Source organism: Coturnix japonica, chromosome Z (genome assembly GCF_001577835.2).
Source record: "Coturnix japonica isolate 7356 chromosome Z, Coturnix japonica 2.1, whole genome shotgun sequence".
Classification (NCBI taxonomy): Eukaryota; Metazoa; Chordata; class Aves; order Galliformes; family Phasianidae; genus Coturnix; species Coturnix japonica.
This window is the reverse complement of record NC_029547.1, coordinates 41,417,080-41,438,351: the sequence shown is the minus strand read 5'-3', so window position 1 is coordinate 41,438,351 and position 21,272 is coordinate 41,417,080. Positions and strand designations below refer to the sequence as shown.

The window sequence follows — 21,272 nt, the reverse complement described above, 5'->3', positions numbered from 1 at the left end:
TCAGAAGCTGATAAAATCTTTTCCAACCACAGATTTCTCAGCTAATGAACTGACCTCTCACAGCACCGGTGGTATTTCCTAGCAATGATCAAATAAGTCTGGAAGTTGCTCTTAACCAGGAATTGCCTTTGCTGTTTGTGTTACTGTCACATTACTGCTGTGGATATATACATTTGAGTAATATACTAAGCCACAATTTACTCATCTAGGAAAAACTGTAGTTGTCACCTGCAACTGTGTACAAGATATGTCATGATGAAGTCATGTGTCATGAAATCATACTCTGAAGTACTGAGTGTAGCTCACTGAGATCCTGAATAGCGTTAGCAGTGTTACTGAAGTTGGTTGCCCTGCTCATTTATCTTTGCAATGCTGCCTCTGAACAGACAACAGATAGATCTTTCTGCAGATTTAAATGATTGAAAATTCCTCAGTTTGTTTTCATTTTTTTCTAAAGCTAGGCAATTTATCTTTCTCTCTTACCTTACTAATAGAGATCAGCATGGTATGCATTTTTCTCTATTCATCCATGGATAGAGATTAAACATTGGATAACTTGATACTACCTCATTATTATTTGAATACCTACTGAGTTTTCTTTAAAGATATCTTCCTGCTTACACGGTTTTCTGAACAGGAGAAACTCCCTGCATGGATGGAGTCAACTCTGAGGAAGTAATCTTGGGAGCACAGTGTTCTTTTCCCGCAGAACAGCATCATGCCTGAGTGTGAGAGGGATGCTGGAGATTTGGAGCTCCTGTGCTCATCAGGAGATAACTGAGCATAGCTGCACTGTGCCCTCTATCTGGCTTTGTGCGTAGCCTGTGCCTGGCAGTATATTCCTCCTTTAGATTTTAATTACCAGGAAATAGGAGTGAAAGATGGTGATAGGAAATGGCTGATAATTATGTTTTATCTGCAAGTGAACCTATTCAACTGATTACAAACTGTGTTCAGAGGTTTTTTTTTTATGCAGAGCTTACTCTTTCACAGTGCTATTCTTGTAGCATAAGGAAGCTACAAGTAGTAAAGGAATTATCCATAAGATGTTCTCAGAGGTGTTCTTTGTCACTATCAATGTCATGTATCATATCACAGTGTGTTTACTCAGAGGCAGCCAGTTGCAGTAAAACCAATTTCTAGAAAATCAAGTAGATTTCTAGATATTATTGTTACGGTAAAACACTATCACTAAATAAGATGAATATTCCCCCTAGTTCAGAGTGGGAAGTGATAATTTGGTACTAGAAAGTGTAAATAAAATTAAGTACAAAAAATGCACTTTCCTTAGGTATGTTCGGCTTTGTGCACCTAAGGCACTCTCCTTGTGTGTTGAGAGATTTTAATTTCTATACTAGTGAAAAAGTGAATTGACTCCTAGCAGTACTTAGAATGAACTGGTGTTCTCTTGACTGCACATCTGTGAAGATGATTCATTTGAACTTGTTAAGAGCAAACAAGTTCATGGTGGAGCTTCATGGAACTCAGTGAATTAATAATAATAGATTCCTAAGTAGGGGAAATATCGTTAGTTCAGCAAAGGAGTTAATGACTGACTCAGTAGAAATAATAGTTCATCTCCTTTTTCATGGCTGGCAAAAGACATAATCGAAAATGCACCTCAAATTTCATGTTGATATGCGAAGTGCTAATAAATGCACTGCAAATCTCCATCTGTCCCATTTCTTTCATCTTGTGAGAGAAGAGGGAGGATATGCAATTTACAACTAGAATGTTAGGATCTGTTTTGAGCTAAAGTATTTGCTGAGCATAACTCACAATATTTGCCCTGTGTGCTCACCCCTTGAGAGCAGTCCAGTGACCAAAACTGAAAACTGTTTCTTGACCCAAATGAATCAGCTGGAGAAATGTGGGTCTTCTGAGTCAGGGTGACCTTTTCGGCATTTGTTTCCCTCTTTCTCCTTGCAGAGCATCACCATATGGCCAGCCTATCTGAGAATCTCTGCAGCAGCCACAATGATTTCTCTGACTGTAGCTGGGCCTGATCTCTTGCAGGATTAGCAGATGGTCTGTGTCAGTCACTAGTGACTTCCACTGGAGGTGCAATGCATGTATATTCAGGTACCTTGGTTTTACCTTTGAGAAAGGCAGACCTGCCACTTGGAAAAGTAGGTCTAACTTGACTTCCCCCAAAGGACACAAATGACAGAATAATGTAGCACTGGGAAGTGAGTTCCTCAGATAATCACATCCTTGGTACAGAATAGCTGTTTGCTTCTCGTACAGAAATTGTATTTTAACAAGGAGGAGAGTTACTGCAACTGGGCAATTTGTCAGGAAATTTACTTAATTATAGCTTGTGTTCTGTGAATGTATCTCAACACTGTAGAAGAGTTGTACAGTAGCTGCAGAACTTACAGCAGCTGTTTGTGAGGTCTATTACAAGAAGGCTTTTTTGCCCTTAGGACCATATGAACTGGTCTTGACTCTTTCACATTTCCCTCTTTTGCTGTTTTTTGTTGTTGTCATTGTGGTGGTGGTGGTTTTTAAGCACATTAATAGTCTAATGTCAGAAGAATTATACTATTAAAGAAAAGTTTGTTTTGTTTTGTTTTGTTTTTACTTTTTGAATGATGGCAGCATACACTTAAATTGGATTACCCATCTGCAGACACTTTACGCTTTAGAACAACAGAGTCAGGTCCTGATCCTCTTCTGCTGCTGATGGCAAACCTGCTCAGTAGGTGAATTTTACATATATGGTGTTACAGAACTTAACAAAAGCAAGGAACTTCTGAAGTGCTTTAATTTGCAAAACGTGGCCATGGAGTAAAACCCAGGGATGGAGTAAAGTTAGGATAACAGTGTACTTATCAGGTACTAGGTCTTTTTCCTAAGGGGGTACATACAATGGCCTTGAAGGATTATTTTCAGAAAAAAAAAACCAACAAAATAAAACAGAGAAGTGAAGCAATTAATTTGAAATACTAGACCTAAAATTCCTAATTTGCCGACAGTAGCATGCCACTAGCTTAATATGCAAACAAGAGTATATAACAGAGGGAAACATTTCTTAATGGAGTTTTGGAGTGAGTTAATTACGTACGTATCTGAAGGATTAACAAATACAGTTAGACAAGCCTAACATAGTATGTCTATGTTCTGGCATATTAGTTCTGATTCTTTAACATTAGGCAGCTTCAGGTGTGTTTTGTCCTGTATCTAGCTGACATACTTTCTCAAATTGTGCTGCCGTTGTCTCTATGCACGATTGCATGACATCAGCATGTCTTACTTTTGACCAAAATTGTATTTCAGACCTGCATCAGATGTCCATAGTTGAAAGGCTATCGTATAACAGCAGCTCTCCACACTTTGCCCTACCTCAGCTTCCTACTGTCTTTAAATGAAGATCTATAAATTGTTTCTAACCTTCCTGAATGTCAGCAGAATGTATTTGAGATTGTCAGCTCTAAATTTGAGTATTAAACTTCTCTATTGGGAAAATTACATCTGAGAGAACTGCTTACATTGAAATCTTCTGTTTTCCTGTGATTTTTAGAAAAAGATGTGTTCTCTATCTGATGATTCTGTGTTAGTGGCTTTTATTTGCATAATATTTTACTTCAGGAAAGCATACAAATCTAGGGATTTTTGTCAGCATTACTGGTTGAAGTGCGGGATGGTGTTACTCAGTATAGCTCTGAATCAACCTGATTCAGACTTTACCTGTATTGGGTTTATGGGGGGAAGAAATATTGCTGAATTGGCTATAAATCTTCATTAATATTGGCTTGTGTATTTGTGCATGTTCCAGAGCCTTTTATGCAATCACAGCCAGGTGGTTGTGTATGTTTGTCACTGAGTTATCAAGATCAATCTATATTTGTGACAGGGCCTGAGGGACCCCATGGCCCCAAAAAAATGGGAAGGGAAAAGGGCAGAGGGGCAGAGAAATGGGAGCTGGGCTCAAGGAGACAAACAAAGTAGCAGCAATGATCTAAGGAGGAAAACTTATGATATCGGAATGCAGGAAAACACAATATAATACAATATAGAGCTGGAATTGAGGCTAATAAATCAAGTATAATGAGAGAGAATGTGTGTCCGAAAATGAAGGCCTTACTGTAAAACTGAAAGTGAAACAGCTGGGGAACACACGTACTGCCAGGGAGAGAGAAGAAGAGTGAGTACTGTGACTTGCCAGGAGTTTTGTCTTCCCCTCTGAACACAAAGTCCTCTGGGTATGTAGTTATTCTCTTCTGAGAGTCAGAATGCAGGTGTGCGGTGCATCCTTAGCAAGTTTGTTAATGCTGCTAACCTGTTGACTCTGGAACACTGAACAATCAACAACATGAAGAAAACAGAGGGAAACATGGAATGGAGCAATGTCATACAGCCACAGATGGCAGAGAAGGGGCTGAAGAGCTGCTCAGCAGGAAGGTACTTGGGGGTATCACAGAATCACAGAATCACAGAATTATCAAGGTTGGAAAAGACCTAGAAGATCATCTAGTCCAACCATTACCAATTCTTCCAGGCTAAATCATATTCCTCAGCACCACATCCAAGTGTTTCTTGAACGCTCCCATGGTCGGTGTCTCCACCACCTCCCTGGTCAATTCATTCCAATGCCTGACTACTCTTTCCAAGAAGTAATACTTCCTAATGTCCAGCCTGAATCTCCCCTGATGCAGCTTAAAACTATTCCCTCTAGTTCTATCACTGATTACACGAGAGAAGAGGCCAACCCCCAGCTCACTACAACCCCCCTTCAGGAAGTTATAGAGAGCAATAAGGTCTCCCCTGAGCCTCCTCTTCTCCAGGCTGAACAATCCCAGCTCCCTCAGCCGCTCCTCATAAGGCCTGTGCTCCAGATCCCTCACCAGCTTTTTAGCCCTCCTCTGAACACGTTCCAGGACCTCTATGTCTTTCTTGCAGTGAGGGGCCCCAAACTGAACACAGTACTCAAGGTGTGGCCGCACCAATGCCGAGTACAGGGGGACAATTACCTCTCTGTTCCTGCTCATAACACTGTTTTTGATGCAAGCCAGGATGCCGTTGGCCTTCTTGGCCACCCGGGCACACTGTCGGCTCATGTTCAGCTGTGCATCAATCAGTACCCCCAGGTCGGTTTCCTCAACACAGTCCTCTAGCCACTCCACCCCAAGCCTATAGCACTGCCTGAGGTTGTTGTGGCCAAAGTGCAGAACCAGGCATTTGGTCTTGTACTGCTGACAGCAGCTTGGTGTAAGCAGCAGTGTGCCCTGGCAGCCAGAATACAGCATTGTAGGAGAGGTTGAGAACATTGAGGATATGATGCTTTAAGGATGTAATGTCAGTATCCTTATTTCTTCCCACTCTAAAGTGTTCAATATTCTCACAAGAATGGGCAAAAGGATGAAAATACTCAGCATATGGGTGCAGTACTTGATTATCCCTCTTTGAGAAACAGAGTGTTGAGCAGTGTTGCTGGACAGCCCTCTTGAAATAGCTGCCTGTCTGATGACAACAGCCTCATGAATGTCTGCAGAGGTTGGTATCAAAGACTTCCCACATGCTTGTTCATCACAGCTCTTTTCCGAGATCTCATAGCACTATAGAATCAATCGGCAGCTGTTGTGGGCTTCAGGAAGCATTTGCTGTTCTGGGTGGGCACTGACTATTTGAGTATATCAACAGCTGAGTATATGCCATAATAAAAGAGAATGAGTGAGTGCATGGACATAACTACCAAATAATATTTAACTGTGTTTCTCTTTTACATTCTCATACAATTTGAAAATGCCAGTCTTTGGTTGTCATTAAAATATTCTTTGGTTGGAGTTTCAGTGCAAGGAGGAGAACATGAAAGAATTAATTCAGTTTAAAATCTGTGACACACTATATTGTACTAAGTTCTTTATGTATGGAAGTACAGGCTGACATAGATCAGATTAGAATCATTATACTGGATTACAAAGCAGCCTTGACAGTTAAAAAGCCTCAATCTTTTAAAAATGAAAATGGCAGTCATTGAAAACTACAGTCTTTCTCTAGCATTGCATAAATGGTAGCTTGGTCAGTAAATAGGAAGCTTCAAGCAAAAATAATATAAAGATGCTGTTAGATTAGAAAGCCTGGAAGTCTAGGAGAAAACAGTTAATTTCACTTCTGTGATTACAAGAAAGATCTTCCTTATCTCAGGAGATGAATAGTAGGATGCATCCTTGAACATATGCCTTTGCTTGCATATGTTTACCATTAGTTATCAAGAAAGTCTGTGATAATCATCGCTAGAAACAGTTTCTGTGTCATTTCTATTTTAAGTTCCTGTAGATAGAAATGTTGCATTGTAAGCTTTCAAATGATAGGGAGACAATAAGGCAGAAATTTAAGAGAAGTAGGAGAAGAAAAACAAGGACAGTACAGTTGCCCCAGGAATTGGAAAAGCTGAAGGCACAATGTTGATTACATTTGCCAGGGAAGAGATTTGAGAAATGAGATAAGAGGTTGAGGAAAATGAAAAAAGTGTCAATAGTTCATGGTCTGGTTTGGCTCAGTTCAGTGACTAGTGGGTTGAAGGGAACCATAGAGCCATGCTCCAGGGAAGGAAAAAGGGAAAAGGGGGAAAAGGGTAGAGAGATGGGCCTAAAAACAAAACAGTGGCAACAATCTGAGGAGAAACAAACTAATTTACTAAATAAGATATCAGAATGCAAGATAACACACTATAATATAATACAATATAATTAGAATTGAAGCTAATAAATCAAATAAAATGAGACAGAGTGTCTGAAAGCCAAAGGCCTTACTCTAATGCTGTGATGAGGTGGCACACACAGTAAGAGAAGAGCCAGATGATCAAAATGGGGGAGGGAAAGTGGTCTGCACACTTTTTATCTCTCTCTAAGCAGACACAGTAACAGAACAGCGAGCAGTCCTCAGGGGATTGGCATTCTTCTCTTCTGGGAAGGGTACCCAGATCTGGAACATTAACTCTTTAACTCTTTAACTCCCAGTGCAATACATGGTGCTGTGATGTGGGATATTGATAACAAAAAATCATAAAAAAATGACAGAAAGGAAAACAAAACTACTTAGTAGGGAGGAGAGGGAAATAAAATACTGTGATGAGAAAGCTGAAGTAATAGAAACATGGAGTCATAGAATGGCCTGGGTTGAGAAAGACAGCAATGATATCTAGTTTCTCTTTAGCATTTTTATATGCTTTGCCCCTTACTGCAGTATTAAATGCTCTCATCATCACATCTGCATATTGGCATTTTAGCAGTCTTACTTGAAGCATTGTTCAGAAGGCAACTTTCCAAGGGCTGAGTTACACAAAGAAAAGCAATGTACCTGTAGTGAAGTAGTGACCTCTGAAATTCACTGTATTTAGACATTTACTTCCATATTTTCAAATGAAGATTTGAGGTAATGAAACTTGTTCTTTTAATAAGCTTGGGTCATCTATATTTTCCATTCACTGAAATGCATGGAAAGCCAGATTCATCAAAATGCTTTACAATATACAACTTTAGCGGTCTGCTTCTGCAACTTTAAGTAATTAAATAGAGAAAAGAGTCTAATGGTAATATGAATATTCTAGAATGTAACTTATTTGACACCCTAGCTGGATTTCCATTTTTTGAGAAGGTAATAATGCTATATATAATTAGATGTTGATACTCTCTGCGGGATAGGGATATCTTTCTGTACATTTCCTGCAGTACCACAGAATGGAGCCTCACTAGTGACAGAGAAACTGTCATAGCTCCAGCAGGAATTAACTGTCCAGCCACTGCAGCAGGGCTGGCTTGGACATTTAATGCATTTTGATTAGCATTTTAACAGCTAACCTTGCCCACATCCAAGTCACTACAGTTGCACAGGTTGTTAGCTGTCAATGTGATGGGCTCAAGAATATTGATAAACACTTGTTTTGATGATTTTTTCTTGAAGACAGGATGTGTCTTTTGTTGGGAATGTGCTTGTGTATGGCAATATTTGTTTGTCTATACAACACAGTGAAGTCAGAATACTGATAATACCAGTTAGGCTTATTGCATTGCCTTTGCAGATCAACATAAACAGGAACTGATTGCAAAAACAACCTCTGATATTAAATATTAGAAGGTCATCACAGCAACTAAGTCATAATAACAAAATCTGAAATGGTGTATGTTTTCACTGTCAAAATCAAACCAGACAGGACTCTAAAATGCAGTGAAATTTGCTTTCCTTTCTTGAAGTATGTGTGGGTTTTTCCACCATCCTTGCCATCTTTGAAACCTGCTTTTCTTTCATACAGAAAAAAGGATTTCAAGCTGTTTTTCTTTCTTGCTAAGTTCTGTTCACTGGGTGCAATTTTTATTCTCTTTACAGCTTGTGAAGTAATGAGTAGAAATAGTGGTCTACAGTTCCACAGGACTGCATACAAGTCCTGTACACGTTGAAAGTGTTGTTTAGAAATAACTGTTAGGTCACATTTGAACTGTACTTTCAGAATCGCTCAGATGATTACTGTAGGAAGATTGATTTGATACATGAAATGCCTGTTGAGATAATTTCTGAATTTACATCTGTGAGATTTTCAAAGCAAAGAAGTAGTAGTAGGACAGAATATGATTTTTTAAAGAAGTAATTTTCATTTGTACATATGTTTAGAATAGAAAGAATAGAACAGTTAGAAGAAACCTACTAAGATCATACATTTCAACTGCTTGACACTTTGCAGTTAACTAAAAGATGAAGCACACTGAGGAGAGCAATGTGTCCCCTGAGCACTAACAGCCAAAGGGCATCAGGTATTTCACTGGAAGTCTTTTCCAGTGTTTGACTACTCTCATATTAAAGAAATCTTTCCTAATGCCCAGTCTGCTCAATTTATGCCATTCCCATGCATCTTGCCTTCAGTACCCAGGAGTGGAATGCTGCTTTCTCTCCCCAGGGATCTGCAGAGAGCAGTGAGGTCACCTTTTAGACTTTTCCAAACTGGGGATCCTAAAGCACTCAGCCCAGAACAGCACATAATATTCAAGGTGAATCATAGAATCCTTAAGGTTATAAAGACCTTATTCATTTAGTCTAACCATCAGCCCATGCCTGTGGCTGCTCAAGACTATGTTGCTCAGTGTGACATCCACCCTTTTCTTGAAAACTTCCAGGGGTGCAGAGTGGCATGTTCCAACCTCCCTGGACAGCAGGTTCCAATGCATTCCACCTTTCAGAGACTGTTTTTTTTACTAGTATCTAACCTGAATCTCACCTGGTGCAACTTGACACCATTACCTCTCATCTTATCACTGTTAACTGGGAGAAGAGGGTGACCCCCAACTCATTACCACCTCATTTCAGGTAGTTGTAGAGAACAGTAAGGTCTCCCCTAAGCCTTCTCTTCTCCAGACTAAATAATTGTAGCCCTCTCATCTGCTCCTTATAAGGCATGGTCACTAAAAGTGGGAGAATCTCCTTGTTTGTTTTGCTGGCTGTGGTGTGTTTAGTGTGGTATTTCTGTCTGGCTGCTAGGGCACACTGCTGCTTATGCTTAGCCGTGGTTAGCAGCACCCTGAGGTCCCTTCCTGCTGAGCTGCACTCCAGCTGCTTGTCTCATGTGTTCACCTTTGTCTGACATTGCTCTATCCCATATGCAGCACCCAGCATTTACCTTTGCTGAACTTCATGCTGTTGCTAATTGCCCTGTGCTTCAACTTGTCTGGATCTCTTTTGGAGGCCTCTTATCATTCTGTGGAGTTTAAAACACTTCCCAGCTAAACATTATCAGCAAAGTGGCTAGTTTCTAGTCAGCAGGGACCCTGCCAGACTCCCAAGACATTTGATAAACTGTCAGTTTTCTATGGCTTTTTTTTTTTTTTTTTTTTTTAATTCTGAGCAATCTTTATTTTTATTTTTGAACAGAGTTGTTGTTTGTTTTTTTTTTAAACTTATGGAACAATAATTTCATTGATCATTTGGTCCTCCTATTGTGTATATATAAGAAAAAAAATCATATCTTTTAGCTTCATACCTCTGTGGGATACATAAAAATTCAGTATTCTCTATGGGAACTGATATGAATTTAGTATTACTTCAGTACTGGCAGCAGTGTTTTCTGTGGCTCCATAGTCACAGAATGTTTGCTCTGTCACATAATTTAATTGAACAAACTAGATCGCGTAATCGTTCTTTGACTGCATGAAGCACAAACTAATTTATTTTTAAAAAATCAATTCAGAACTTAAGGAATTTAATCCAAATGAAATTTACAGGAGATTACATAAAGGAGTGTATTTGTACTGAATTGATTCAAAATGCAGAATATTAGCCAGGATGGCACAGTATGGCAGTTCTGACCTATTTTTAAAAAAAAAAGTAAAATCCATTTTTTCTGTGTCTAGTGGAAATACTGTCAGTGCTGTTTCTTTTATTATAAAGATTGCTGCTATAGGAACTTGCCTTTTCTAACTAGCTGTGACCAAATAAATTTGCAACTAGTTCAATTTGGGACTCTTGTTTCAGAGGTAGAGGGGCTTTATCTTGAGCAGGGGAGGAAAGTGTGTTATCTCACCCAGCTCAAATTCTGAGTGTTTTCTTGCTTTGGATTTTCTCTCTACCAACTTCCACCCTGGGTCCAAGCCTGATTCTACATCTACTTTATCATTTCTTGCTTTTACGTGCAAATTCTCCTCACCTGTTTCACAGACTGGATATGTACATATATGCATGTATGTATATGTTCACCAACTATGAAGAAAGAAGAATTGGTAGGATTAATTTGAAATATATCAACACCATATAGTGAGTACTCCTATGGTTAGTCTCATCTGGAGTACGGTGAACTTAATTTCGTGTTTCTACTCTGAGATGGAAATGGTTGTCAATCACATTCTACTATGTGCATCTCTAATTGGGCTTAGTGTCCTTTCAGTTTCTTCTGATGAGACTACTCATGCCATAGGATTAAATGTTCCCTAGCTGTGGTACCTGCTGCTTGTCATACAAGTGCCTAAGCCATTGAATACAGGTTGTCACTCTTCCGTAGTACCGTTAAAATGTATTATTCAGATGTAGTGGAGAATGCTTGCAGAAAGTAATGTGCATGTTGCCAGGAGAATTTTTGCTTTCTACATTTTTTTTTTCTTGACAGAAAATGCTCATGAAATGTTTCATTGATATAAATTACATTCCAGCTTTTGAGGGTGTTACTGTTTGCAGTCATGGTCTGATGCTGAACAGCTCAAGATGAGGGCAAAAGATTACTCCAGTTACTATCTCTCTGAGCTTTTCAGTTGCACAGATCTTTTGTCAGTGAAGCTTCCCACTGCTTTTTGTGATGAAGTCTTGAATTACCCTGATGATACTAGTGATCCTCCAAGTCATACTGTCTCTGAAAAGCTATATGTGCTGATTCAGAAAAAGGGTCAATGAGGTCCAGCAGGAAGCTCCCTGCCCTCCTCCTGCACTGACCTTGGGGCTGCAAAGCTGTTATTCTCATATTTCTCACACCTCTCTCCTGGCTGCTATCATGCAGTTTTTTCCTCTCTTAAATCAGCTTTCTCAGAGGACACTCAGTATTGCCTATGGCTTAGATTTGCCCAGCAGTGGATCCCTGTCAGAGCATCCAGTGCTTCTGGTCCTGCTCACATTGCTCTCCTACAGCCAAAACTGTGCCACGTAAACCCAGTACACACCCCTGCTGATTCAGCTGTTTTAAATTTGAACAGGCTGTCCTGAAAGGTTGTGGATGCCCCAACCCTGGAAGTGTTCAAGGCTAGGTTGGATGGGGCCAACTAGATTTAGACTGGTCTAGTATTAGATATGGAGATCGGCAGCCCTGCCAGCAGTGGGGGGGGGGGTTGGAACTTCATGACCCTTGAGGTCCCTTCCAACCCAAGCCATTCTGGGATTCTGGGATTCTATGTGCAGTACAGCTGCATGGTGTGTATGGCATCCTTCCTTTGTATGAGTTTCCACAGGGTGTTACTCAGGAAGTCATGTATGATGGAGCCAGTCCCCTCTAGCTTAAAAATCTTCAGCTTTTTGGAATTAACTGCTGGATCTTAAAAAGCATGATACATCTGGTGACAGATTTCATTGCTTTGGCACATACAGTGCTATTGCTGGGTCTCAGTGAGCCTTAAATACTGTGCTGAGATGTAGTGCTTCAGTGCATCCACTGGCTGACACTGAGTTGTTCGGAAGTGTCCAAACACAAATGTTACAGAATAGTCCGAATCATTTATAACCAACATGGTTTAGCCAGAGGTTTTTCTTCTGTTTAGCTAGTTCATAGAGTACAAAGGTGGCACTTTGTAAGTAACAAATGAAGCTGCTGAGACCACCCTGATCCGGATCTCTGGAGAATGTAGCCCAACTTCCCACTGTGATCAACATCCTCCAGATGTCAGTGCCATAACTTTGTATTATGAATGCTCTTATTTAGCTTGTGGTGGCTGTTGAAAAGGATATGAAGCTCTACACCTAACTTGTTTGGTTTTGCTTTGAACAAACCACTTCAGTTTCTACTGAATTCAACAGAGTGCTGTGTACTTCATCTGGTGTCATATTTGGCTATTTGGACAGCTGGGCAGGAAGTACCTGCCAATACTTTTTACCTCTTTTCTGTTTCCACTGCCGTTGCTGCCAGTAGTGGTTGGCAAAACAAATAAAGAACAACAATAAAAAACAAAAAGCTGCCTTAACTAATTGTTGCAAACGGCCTTAACATAACAAGGGTCTCATGGATCCAGGGCAAGCTTATGTTCCATACTGCCCACAGTGGTGTTCAGTGTGTGCTCAGAGCTGTAGATGTAACAGACAGGCACCTTGTGCATTTGCAGTTCTATTGCCTGAATAATAACTGAACTTAACTGGTTTCATAGAGAGCATGTTTCACTGGGCTTTTTTGGTTCTATGTGTGGGGAAAAAAATGAGGTATTTTTGACAACTATGGGAAAAGTAGAAAATGCTAGCTAGGGAAATCGGTTTATTGACATATTCAACGAGATGTATGTACAACTATTCTTCCTTTTTTTTATTATTATTTTTTATTTTTATTTTTATTTTTATTTAGTGGGGCTACATCCATTGTCTACAGATGCAGGCAGAAAGGGACCCAGAAACAATACGCCATCAAAAAGTTGAAGAAGACAGTAAGTGTTTTTTGTTTTGTTTTTGTTTTTACAGTTTTTTTGTTGTCGTCGTCGTCGTTTAGTTGTTTGTTTTTCTTTTTTACTTTGGGATATGTTTGGGGCTTTCTGTTTTTCTTTCCTTTGGATGTGGTTTCTTAGTGGGAGGGAATGGACTAGATTAAGGACCTCATTAACCTTTTTATTTTTCTATCTGGGGTTCTTCTGTTCTTCATAGTCAAAATAGCTTTTAGAGGTACCAGTATTCTGTTGTGAATCTCTTGTCCCCACAGATGTTGCTTCTGTCCTCATCTGGTATTGTCTGTATGGACCTGGATTTGGGGAAAGTATTTTAGGCAAAAATTTCTTCCACTATGTAAAAGAAATGGGTTCTATTTCATTCAGATTTTTCTTTGATTATGCATTGCTTTAGTATATTGACTTGCTCAAAATATAAATATAATTTTATAATTCATTTTTTTCAGTAACAGATTAAAACACTGATTCACATTCACATAAGTAAGATTAAATATTTCGTGGAGGCTTTTACCCCTACAGAATTGCAAGAGGGCCAGATGAAAAATTACTTATTTTTAGAAATCCATATATATCACATGTCTACCATGTCTGTTTTTGTGTGCTACAAAATAGATGGTGGAGAGATTAAGGAGGAAGGTTTAGTAATGGACTGAGAAATAGCACAAAAGAAATCATAGAATCATAGAGTCACAGAATGACCTGGGTTGAAAAGGACCACAATGATCATCTAGTTTCAACCCCCCTGCTATGCGCAGGGTTGCCAACTGCCAGACCAGGCTGCCCAGAGCCACATCCAGCCTGGCCCTGAATGTCCGCAGGGGCGAGGCATCCACAGCATCCTGGGCAAATGGAAGATAAAGAAGAGCAGTTAATGTTTCTAAGAAGGGAAGATAAATTTGAGGGGAAGGAAACAAACTGTGTGATATGGGTATGATTTTTATTTGTGAGTGGTTTGGGTTTAACTTATTCTGGTTTTAAAACATTTATTAGCCCAGAAGTGTTAGAGTGTAGCAACATAATGAGGGATGGGTAGATGTAAGCATGTCTAAATGCTGAATAAACTGCTGGTCTCTGTGCAACATTTAACAAGCAGGTTCCACATGAGTAAAATATTGGTATTAATTTGTCATCTCTGAAAGTAAGCCAAAGTTTAAGCTGTCAAAAAAAAATTTAGTTTTGCTTGCTGCACTTGAATTTACATCTGGTGCATTGTAGAAACAGTCCTTGCATTGCTGGAGCCTCCTCTATTAATCAAAATGCAGAGAGACGTATTTGTAAGCTTTAATCAGTTTTCTATGCCTATGATTCCTGTCACATTTCAAGAATATACTTTCTTACAATTCATGTTCTACAGTGCATTTTGAAGAAAGATGTGTCTTCAAGTTGTTTATTTGCCCCTTTTTTGGTGTCTGTAGAGATTCACATTCTTGATGATCACATTGCTAATGCATCCATCAAGTATTTGGTTCTGATTTTTGGCAGACTTATTGTAACAAAGATTTTGTTTTTAAAATGATAATGGTTAGGGAAAGGTGGCAAGCAAGAAGAACATAAGCATATGGTTATGTATTGCAGAGCAGCAATAGCTTTGCTTACTGCAGCCTTCAGTGTATCAGCAGCATGCTTAAGCAACTCATGTAGCTGAGCTGTTCTGGTGTAATCATATACTTTGGGAAGCTTTATTGTGCCATTAGAACAAGTGATATTACTGTGTGACTGGGCTTATTTGTAAAATTCAGAACATTAAAGGAGATACTGTGACAATATGTTGTGGTTTGTGTCTGTGTGCCATGAGCTACTGTAGAGACCGTCCAAATTGGACACATAATTATTACCACAGAGACAGGACTAACTGTTAGTATTTCCACAGCAGGAGGCGTGATATTTGCTCAGAGCCTATCTATCTCAGTAAAAATAACAGTGTGGGCCAAGCAATACACTGAAATGTTGATTGGCTTAAGTTTCTGGCTGGCTTTATTTAAACAATTATAAAAAACAAACAAACAAAAACAAACAAAAAAAAACCCCAACAAATCCAAACCAACAAAACAAACAGATGGCAGTTCAATAGCCAGGAAATGAAGGGAGGGAGAGGAAGATCCTGTGACTGCTTTTGATACATAGTCACCTTTCTTTGATTTTCTTTCTTAAATATGTTTAAGGGAACTCTGAAGAGTGCAAGAGATTAGAAGACAGGAATGCATCAAAGGAGCCAATTCTCAATTATTTCCATTTGAACTGCCTCATCTTAAAAACTGCACAGCACAGAGAAAGAGTAACCTGGTGAGAAAGAGTGTCCAAGAGAACAGAATGGGATCAGGAGGCAACAGATCCAGCTTGCTCTGGGGTTATCAGCAAGTGGTGTATTGCTTGTTACAAGTTCTTCAGAAATTAATGTTTCTTTTCTCATGAGAGTGGCTCAGATAAGAAACAAAAGATCCTTTTGCATTAAAGTTGTGTGCTGGAAGCAGACTGTAAGAAAGGTAAAGCACCTGACAATGTTCTTTTTATTCAAGTAATAAAATTTTCTTTTTGCTTTTCATTTCATTTTAAAAGCAAATAGAAGTTTGAAATAGAAATACCAGCCGATTATCAGAATGTAGACTTGTGGAAGGATGTAAATTCTTAGAAACTTCTGTAATTAGTGTTTCTTCATTATCTGGATGAACGAACCTATGAACTGAGGCCAGCAGGAAGGCTGTCTCATTGTTAGATCAGGTAAATACCATCATGATTCTGTGATGTAAGAAATAAGGTCCACCTTAGCCAAAACTTTCTTGCAGAGTCCAGACAAATTGCTTAAAAAATAGTAGAGAGTATCACCACTGGAAAAAATAGGTGGCCACTCTTTTGTGGCTTCCAAGTTGAGACACTGAGGGCCTGATTATCTTTTAAAGGTACCAAGTTCTAACTGAAGTAATGTGGGAGTTGTCACTGCAGTAAAGCTGCATGCTCTGACAAAGCAGAGTAAGATTCTGAGTCAGATTGTCTGAAATTGTTGCTCCTCTGCTCCCAGTTCAGCCTGTGCTCTTGGCCAAGTAATCTGCCTTTTTTTTTTTTCTGCTTTGCCATCCATAGCATGGAGGCAATGTTTATTTATTTTTCTTCACAGTAATGCTTTGTAAGACAGCTTAGTTAATACTGCTAGGTTTTAGTTGATACATATTTTCCCATAAGAGCAATTAAGTATTATGAAATGTAAGAGCCTCTGTGCCTCAGTAATGAGGCATCAAAGTGCAGAGACTGCTTCAGAGAATTTCATTTTGTTTAGTGTGCAAGTGTTCTCTCACAGGATTTGTGATGTTAAAGTAATATTTCTTTGGTACTTAACATCATTTTTATGAAGGAACATTATTCTTAATACTTCAGGTCAGAAAAAAGCAAAAGTTTTTAGGCTACACATGCTGGCAATACTTGTACTGGGATTAATCTAATTATACTAATAAATAAGACAATTTGAGAGCAATGAATGCTTGGTCTGTGGAGCATAGAGGAGGATGAATAAATGGGAAGGTAGCAACCTTTCTGCCTGGATAAATAAGGTTGGATAGCAAGGGCAAAATTCAAGTGTACTGTGATATGTATATGTATAATAAACACCATACGCTCTCAGTTGTACAAAGAATATAAAGGTTTGGGCCTTTTTATTCTGAGTTGCAGGGAACTAGTGATAATAATTGGTAGTCATGAGGCCTGTGCAAAATTTGAGTCTGTTATCCTGGAGTAGTGCCATTTTCATTGAAACTTTCCAATTGAATGAGAAAGCAAGTGACATAGATGTGTACACAGTAGTGAATTTTAAAAAGTATTGATGTGTAATATTCTACATCTTTCCTTTTTTTTTTTTTTTTTGAAAAAGGAAAAATAGTAGTATTATTTAACTCTACAAAAAATAAATAAATAAATAAATAAATAAATAAAAATTGACTGCATATCAATACTAACCATTAGAAAGGTGTTTTCCTGTCAGACAACACACACTCTTCTGTTATTCGTTCATTCACATACATATATGACAGATTGTTTGATAGTTACTGAAAAATATTTTCTTATATACTAGCCAATCTGTAGTGTTAGCTATTGTATACATAGATCACTTTGCCCTGGTAAACTTGTTTTTAGTCATTCATGTCATTTTATTAATGCACGGTTCATACTGTGATGTTTCTTCTGAAAGCTGAATAAAATATTTCAGTTAAAATTATTATGAATATAGAAATAAGACAGTAAGCCATAACTTCCTACTGTTTGTATCTGTTTTCCCATATGCATAATGGGAATCTGGCATCCACCATCTGACTCACTACCCATCATTATTTACAGCCTGTAAAAGAAGTTGGGGAGGTGCTCCTCAGGGAAGACAGGGCTTTGGCATAGACTAATGATCCCCGGGGAATCTCTGAAAGTCTTTCCTACTTGCATTGTAGGTGTATGCAGTGATGCTGTCATCACAGGTGTGGCAGTTACTTATTTTGGACAAGATGGACTCAGTTTTCTCGTTCTGTGTTGTTGGGCAAAGAATTAAGTGAAATCTGCTTTCATGTATGAAAAGGCCAAAGATGAGAAGCTTTCAGTGCAAGTAGTTTGGTTGTTGAAGTATGATAGGATGAATTTATGATGTAAAACTGTATTCCTGGCTTTATTCCTCTTGTCTCAAGCTGAATTCTTTGTAGGCCCTTGGAGACAGAAATCTAGTTGAGGCCTACAGGAGGTGATTTCCTTTACCAGGAACTCCATAATCATAATGGACTTCCTTAGCAAACTGATTACACAAGGATATTTCAAGATAAGATAAAATAAACTCTGAAATGGTCTACTTTTGTCTTATGACCTATAAGAGGAAGACAGGCCACAGGCAGGGAGGAATTGAAAAGCAGATGTGGCACTTAGCACAGCTGCTGTCTAAGAAACAAGACCTGTAGGCTCAGGTGACAGAAGCTGCTTTGGAAAAACTGTGAAGTCAGAATCACTGTCTCATCGTCATGAGATACACTATCAGGTCAGAGCACCTATGAAGACTGGGTCTGAAATTTAGTACAGTTTCTAAGGCGAACATTATGATATTTGATGTCTGAGGGGCTATTGTTGATGGGTGAATCACTTGGAAGGATTTCCTTTAGAAGAAGTCATGATAATTAAAAGGTTGAATACCTGTTGAAAAAAGCTAATAAAACATTTTCTCATAAATGTAACATAATAATAATAATAGTAATAATAATAATACTCCCCCCCTCCCTTTCTTTTAAAGCAGCCATCAAATACTACTATTTGTTTCCAATAAGCTATTCCACTCAACTCTGGTTATGTTGAATGAGACAATGCTGGAAACTTCAACTGGTCATGTATTTTTGAAACCTTAGTATTTTTGAAACCTTCAGGAAGTAATCCCATAATTAATACAATTTACAATCATACTGTTTTTAATTATTATTTTAGTACTGTTGTTGGCACTTTGATTTACAGTCTTTTTTATTTGAAGTATATTTTAGAATTGCAAAGATCCAATTTCTGTGGGTTTCTAAGCAATAGTCTCAGGAATTTAGATTTTGTTGCAAGGGTACATAACATTTATATTGGTTTTAGCTGTTTGCACCCTAATAAAACAACAAAGCTATGAGAACAAATAGCATGATAATTAGTTCTAGGTTACTAAATTTAGTAGTAAATACATTATGAACGGGATCTGAAAGTAAAGTTAAAAGAAAACACAATAAGAAGTTCTCTGTGGCATGGCTTTGTAGTATTTGTGGGCAAGATCCTAATTTCTGCAGTTGTGAATCCTAATTCCTGCAGATGAGGTTAAATTGTATTTAGTAGAAAATTAGGAAAATGATACAAGTTACCATTACAGCTTATTTTAGTTATTCTTGTGGGGTCATTATTGAGTTCTGGCTGCATCATAGCTGTAAGAGTAGCTCTTTCATGTTTTGTGGATGGAGAGTAACATAAGGCACTGAGGCTAGCAGCCCTATGTGGAATGAGTTTGCATTCAGACAAGTAGCACAACAGCACATAAAGAAGCGCTAACAACCTGCAGCATACTTTTCTTCGTAGGTAGGATCTGTGGAGATAAGGTAGGCACTTACAAGGCTTTAGGTAACTCTGCTTACCCGTTACTTTAGTTGCCTTATGGTAGCTAACAGAATGAAAAGCTCTAAAGAGAGAGGCTTGAGTGTTATGTTTCATTTTTTTCTAGAACTCATTGGTGAAGGGAGCACTCTGTTGAGACCGGGATTCAAAGCCTTTTAGATCTCTAGGTTGGTTCTTTCAAGGCAGAACGTGGATTTAGGGGATGGTGATGCCAGTGCTCTTAACGTATTGCAGTTCCCTAATGTACCACACATATAGGATTGAGAGTTAATTTTGTGTCCTTCACTATATGAAATATCTAACTCTATGTCAGAAGAATGCCTTTATCAGCTGTAATCTTTTCTACCAGTGTTCTATCTTTCCTGTTAAAAAGTTGCTTGGATGCAGAAACAACACAATGTTCATTGACTCAGTACAGAAGAATGCACAACTTTACAGGTAGTTGATAGAAAGTTCCTTGTTCTTCCCAGTTCTTGATTTTATTTGTTGATGTTACGTTGTCAATGCAGAAATGTGTTTATGAATGCCCTGTTTGTCTTGCAACTGGTATTATAAAACAGGTCTTCTTTCTTCCATATAGCTTTTATATGAAATATGTTCAAAGAGAGACTTCTGAGTGTTGCACACACTCTTCCCAGAGCTTATGAGAACGTACCCAGACTATACTAATTGTAATGGGGACTTTAAATAACTTTGGCAAAGATAGCAGGTTCTAGTTCAAGCTCACATAGTATACAACAGCATCCTTTCAGCATCTCCTCCACTTAGTCCTAAATTGTACAAAGCATCAAGGTACTCAGGATGAAATACGTGAGGCAACCTGTGGCTCTTTTGCACAGAATTCACAGGTTACAATTTAGTCTAAACTGATCTTCTGTCTGATTTGTTGGACAGAGCAGTCACTCAGTGCTCTCATTCTGCTTGGTTGCTTCTCTTTTTTCCTGCATGGCTAGTAGATGCTGGTAGAGGAGGCATTAATGTAGCTGAGACATCCTCTTTAGGGACTGAAGAGACTTAGAGACAGAAACATCCCTGCATATTCTGATACTCATTGATAGTTAACACTAAGAAGAATCTCAGTTCAAAGTTTCTAATCTATGAAAGAGCTCTTTAAGTTAGCTATAGGGCCATACTTACATATGCCTATCTACTCGTCATAATCATCTTGCTGTATCTGCTTGCTTCTTGGGGTCCTCTCACAATTGTATCAAACATTTTTCATTCTCCCTACAAAGTTTCTGTGTGGGATTTTTTTCCTTTTTTTTTTTTTTTTTTTTTTTTTTTTCTTTTCTGTGAAGAACCACTGGCTTTCTATATTACCCAGATTATAAAGATTGCAACCTATAAATTATAAGAAGTTCTGGGGACATGGACTAATTTATTTGGTTCCTCTAGTTGTAAAGTTACAGGTTCTATCTACTGTCAAACACTGAAGTGCCTTCAGGACCCCTCATTGTTGGTGTCTGGAGCTTATAATAAGACTTTCAACATCAGTCCAGGCGCAGGTCCAAAGATTCTGGGTAATTTTTCAGAGATTACAGGCATCCATACCTGAGGTTGTCAAGATTTATTCCTGTCTGATGTTTGATAAAGACAGTATTCTGATTTGATCAGCAGACTCCCAGCCAGACCTTACAGAATTGAGTGGCTGAGTATGTATTTCATCACATGGAATAAGTTAGTATCGGTGTTGATGATTTACAAAGTGTCAAATCTTCATTAAGTAGCAGTGAAAGCTGAGATGGATCTGTAAGTGTGAGTTAATGCAGGGAATGATTTGAACATTAGCTTAATATTTCTGTGCAATTTCTTGAATTGCTGTAGGCATCAAACTTTGCTAGTGATGTAAGTAAGAACAGTATATTTGTTCTTAGTTTTTCTCATGCAGCTGAAGACTTGTCAAAATTTAGAATAGTTCTGAGATAAAATTGTATGGTGGATGGTAGGAAATATTGTATCACCTAGCAGCTTTCAGTTTCCAAGAGGGTATGATTGACTACACCGAGTGGTGCAGTTGATACACTGGAGGGAAGGGAAGCCATCCAAAGGGACCTGGGCAGGATAGAGAAGTGG

General features: G+C 38.6%; 1 protein-coding gene across 3 annotated transcripts in view; it reads left to right on the top strand.

Annotated features, from left to right (window-relative positions):
• The window catches only part of CAMK4 (calcium/calmodulin dependent protein kinase IV), a 144,107-nt gene that overhangs the window by 53,803 nt on the left and 69,032 nt on the right, over positions 1-21,272 (top strand). For all 3 annotated transcript variants that reach the window (XM_032441210.1, XM_032441209.1, XM_015849459.2), the window contains exon 2: positions 13,016-13,094. In XM_032441210.1, coding sequence (XP_032297101.1) covers positions 13,016-13,094 — 79 coding nt within the window. The remainder of the gene's footprint in view (positions 1-13,015; positions 13,095-21,272) is intronic.